Consider the following 2,301-nt stretch of genomic DNA (forward strand, 5'->3'; position numbering starts at 1 on the left):
TTTTTTTTGTAGAGCTGGGGCCTTATTATGATGCCCAGGCTGATCTTAAACTCTTGGCCTCAAGCAGTCCTCAAACCTTAGCCTCCCAAACCACTAGCATTACAAGTATGAGCCATAGCACCCAGCTTTCTCTTCTTCTTTATGTTTGCCATTTCCTTTCCCCATCTTGACTATTTATTGGGCTTGAAAATTATACCCACTGATATTCATTGACGTAGTTTTGCTCAGCTGGTGCTCTTACATACAAGCTTAGTTATGCTATGTCATCATGGGAATTTGCCTAACCTGTTATAGTAAAAGGCAATTCTCCTTGGCATATTTCCTTAAAGTGCTGAACTTATGGGACAAGCATACAGAAGCTGACAAAGTAGGGAACCTCATTACAGTTTAAACAGGAACACCAGGAGAGCAGAAGCACCTTGCACCATAGCTCTATATCAAATGAACTTCTGAAAACATTAGACATTTGTGTAGGATAGGCATCCTCAGCTTTTCTTCTTTAAAAATAAGAATGGCAGGATGAGGAAATAGATGGCTAGTTGGAGATAGTGAAAAAAATATCTGAAAATTTTTGTATTTTTAAGTGGATTATAATTAATAAGATATGGGGCATTTGAAGATACTGATTGAAGGTAGTTATAGACACTACAAAAAATTTAAGAGTTGGATTTTCAGGTGTGGTTTGAACACAGTTGTTGCCTACAGTAGCTTTGGAAATATTTTTATTATTGACTTAAAATTTGTCAGCTCCTATTATTTTATTTCAAAGCCTTCTCAACATTTTTTTCTGGAACAAAGTTTAAAAGCAGTGAAGAAATAAACAAAAGAGATTCTATTAGAGCAAAGTGTACTATGTCTCTCTTGTCTTTAAGAAGCTAGTTGAGGCCACATGCAGGTTCACTCCTGTAATCCCAGCACTTTGGGAGGCTGAGGCAGGAGGATCGCTTGAGCCCAGAAGTTCAAGGCTGCAGTGAGCTATAATCAATGCCACTACACTCTAGCCTGGGCAACAGAATGATACCATATCTCAAAACCAAAAACCAAAAACCAAAAAACGGAAAAACAGAAGTTAGTTGCTTTTCACCAAAGACTAGTCATGGCTTTTGGCTTCTGGGTTTAGCTAATTTTGGTCATTCTTACCAAGAAGGTATTAGTAAAAACTTAATGGAAATGACTTTTAATTCTATTTAAAAACCATTCTAAACATCGTAAAGTACAAATGTCTGTGACTTAAGACAGTTCAACTTACAATTTTTTTTAAGTATGGTGCAAAAGCAATTCATGATCAGTCAAAAACATACTTACTTCAAGCATCCATATAACCATTTTGTTTTTCATTAGAGTATTTAATACATTACATGAGTTATTTAGTACTTTATTGCAAAGCAGACATTGCGTTAGATGACTTTGCCTAACTGTAGGCTTATATAATTGTTTTGAGCATGCAGGCTGGCCTAAACTATGGCATTTAGCAGGGTAGGTGTATAAAACCTCACAAAGCTATGATGTTCCTGAACCATTTCTCTCTTCATTTTTACTAATCTTCTAATTTCTGCTTCTAACATAACAGTGCTGAGAATTTTTTTGTTTTTATAATAATGTGTTAAAATAATAACAATGCATTTTTGATTTATGATATTTTCAACTTGTAGCCCCATCCTAAATTGAGGAGTATCTGTATTGGCACTGAGTAAATTTTGGAAATGAAGCAAAATCTTATTGTAATAGAAATGATAGGTTTTTGGTTAATAAAGTAATAGTAATTAATCAAGAAATATCCAGAGGTAACCAATTGCTTACCAAGGTTTGTATTATGCTGACTTTTTGAGCTTTTAGTTTAATTAATCCATGAAGGAGAAAAAAAAAGACTATGAAATTGACTAGTATTTTGTTGTCACTTACCCATGGTTTAAAAAAATACTACTCTTAGGCTAAGTTGCAAATTTTCAAATTTTCTTATTTGTGTATAGTACATTTTAAAATTCATTAAAAAAAATCTCTAAGAATCCCGGGATTTTACAATGTTATGGTGAAGAGCAGTAAAAATGTGAATAAAGCCCCGAACATAGTATGTTTCCTGTATAGCAATGTATGACATTCTAGGGAATGGTCCTATCATACCCCTAATATTTACTACATTAGAGGAAAATGTGCTACTTACTCTGAGTGCTAAGGAATCACTTCTTGAAAAAAAACTTCCTTACACTTTCCTGGAAAATGTCATGCTCTGAAGAAAAGATTTTTCTAATTCCTATATCTGTTAACTTTTTAGCAGAAGTTTCTAGATGTTCTTTCTGTCCG

General features: G+C 34.0%; 1 protein-coding gene across 1 annotated transcript in view; it reads right to left on the minus strand.

The window, feature by feature from the left end:
• ACADL (acyl-CoA dehydrogenase long chain) overlaps nucleotides 1-2,301 on the minus strand; it is a 37,932-nt gene that overhangs the window by 31,823 nt on the left and 3,808 nt on the right. Inside the window, 2 exon segments of the mRNA XM_037745051.1 lie at nucleotides 2,162-2,189; nucleotides 2,192-2,294. Of these exon segments, the coding sequence (XP_037600979.1) occupies nucleotides 2,162-2,189; nucleotides 2,192-2,294 (131 nt within the window).

This window comes from Cebus imitator, unplaced genomic scaffold (assembly GCF_001604975.1).
Source record: "Cebus imitator isolate Cc_AM_T3 unplaced genomic scaffold, Cebus_imitator-1.0 Scaffold191, whole genome shotgun sequence".
In the NCBI taxonomy this organism is placed as follows: domain Eukaryota; kingdom Metazoa; phylum Chordata; class Mammalia; order Primates; family Cebidae; genus Cebus; species Cebus imitator.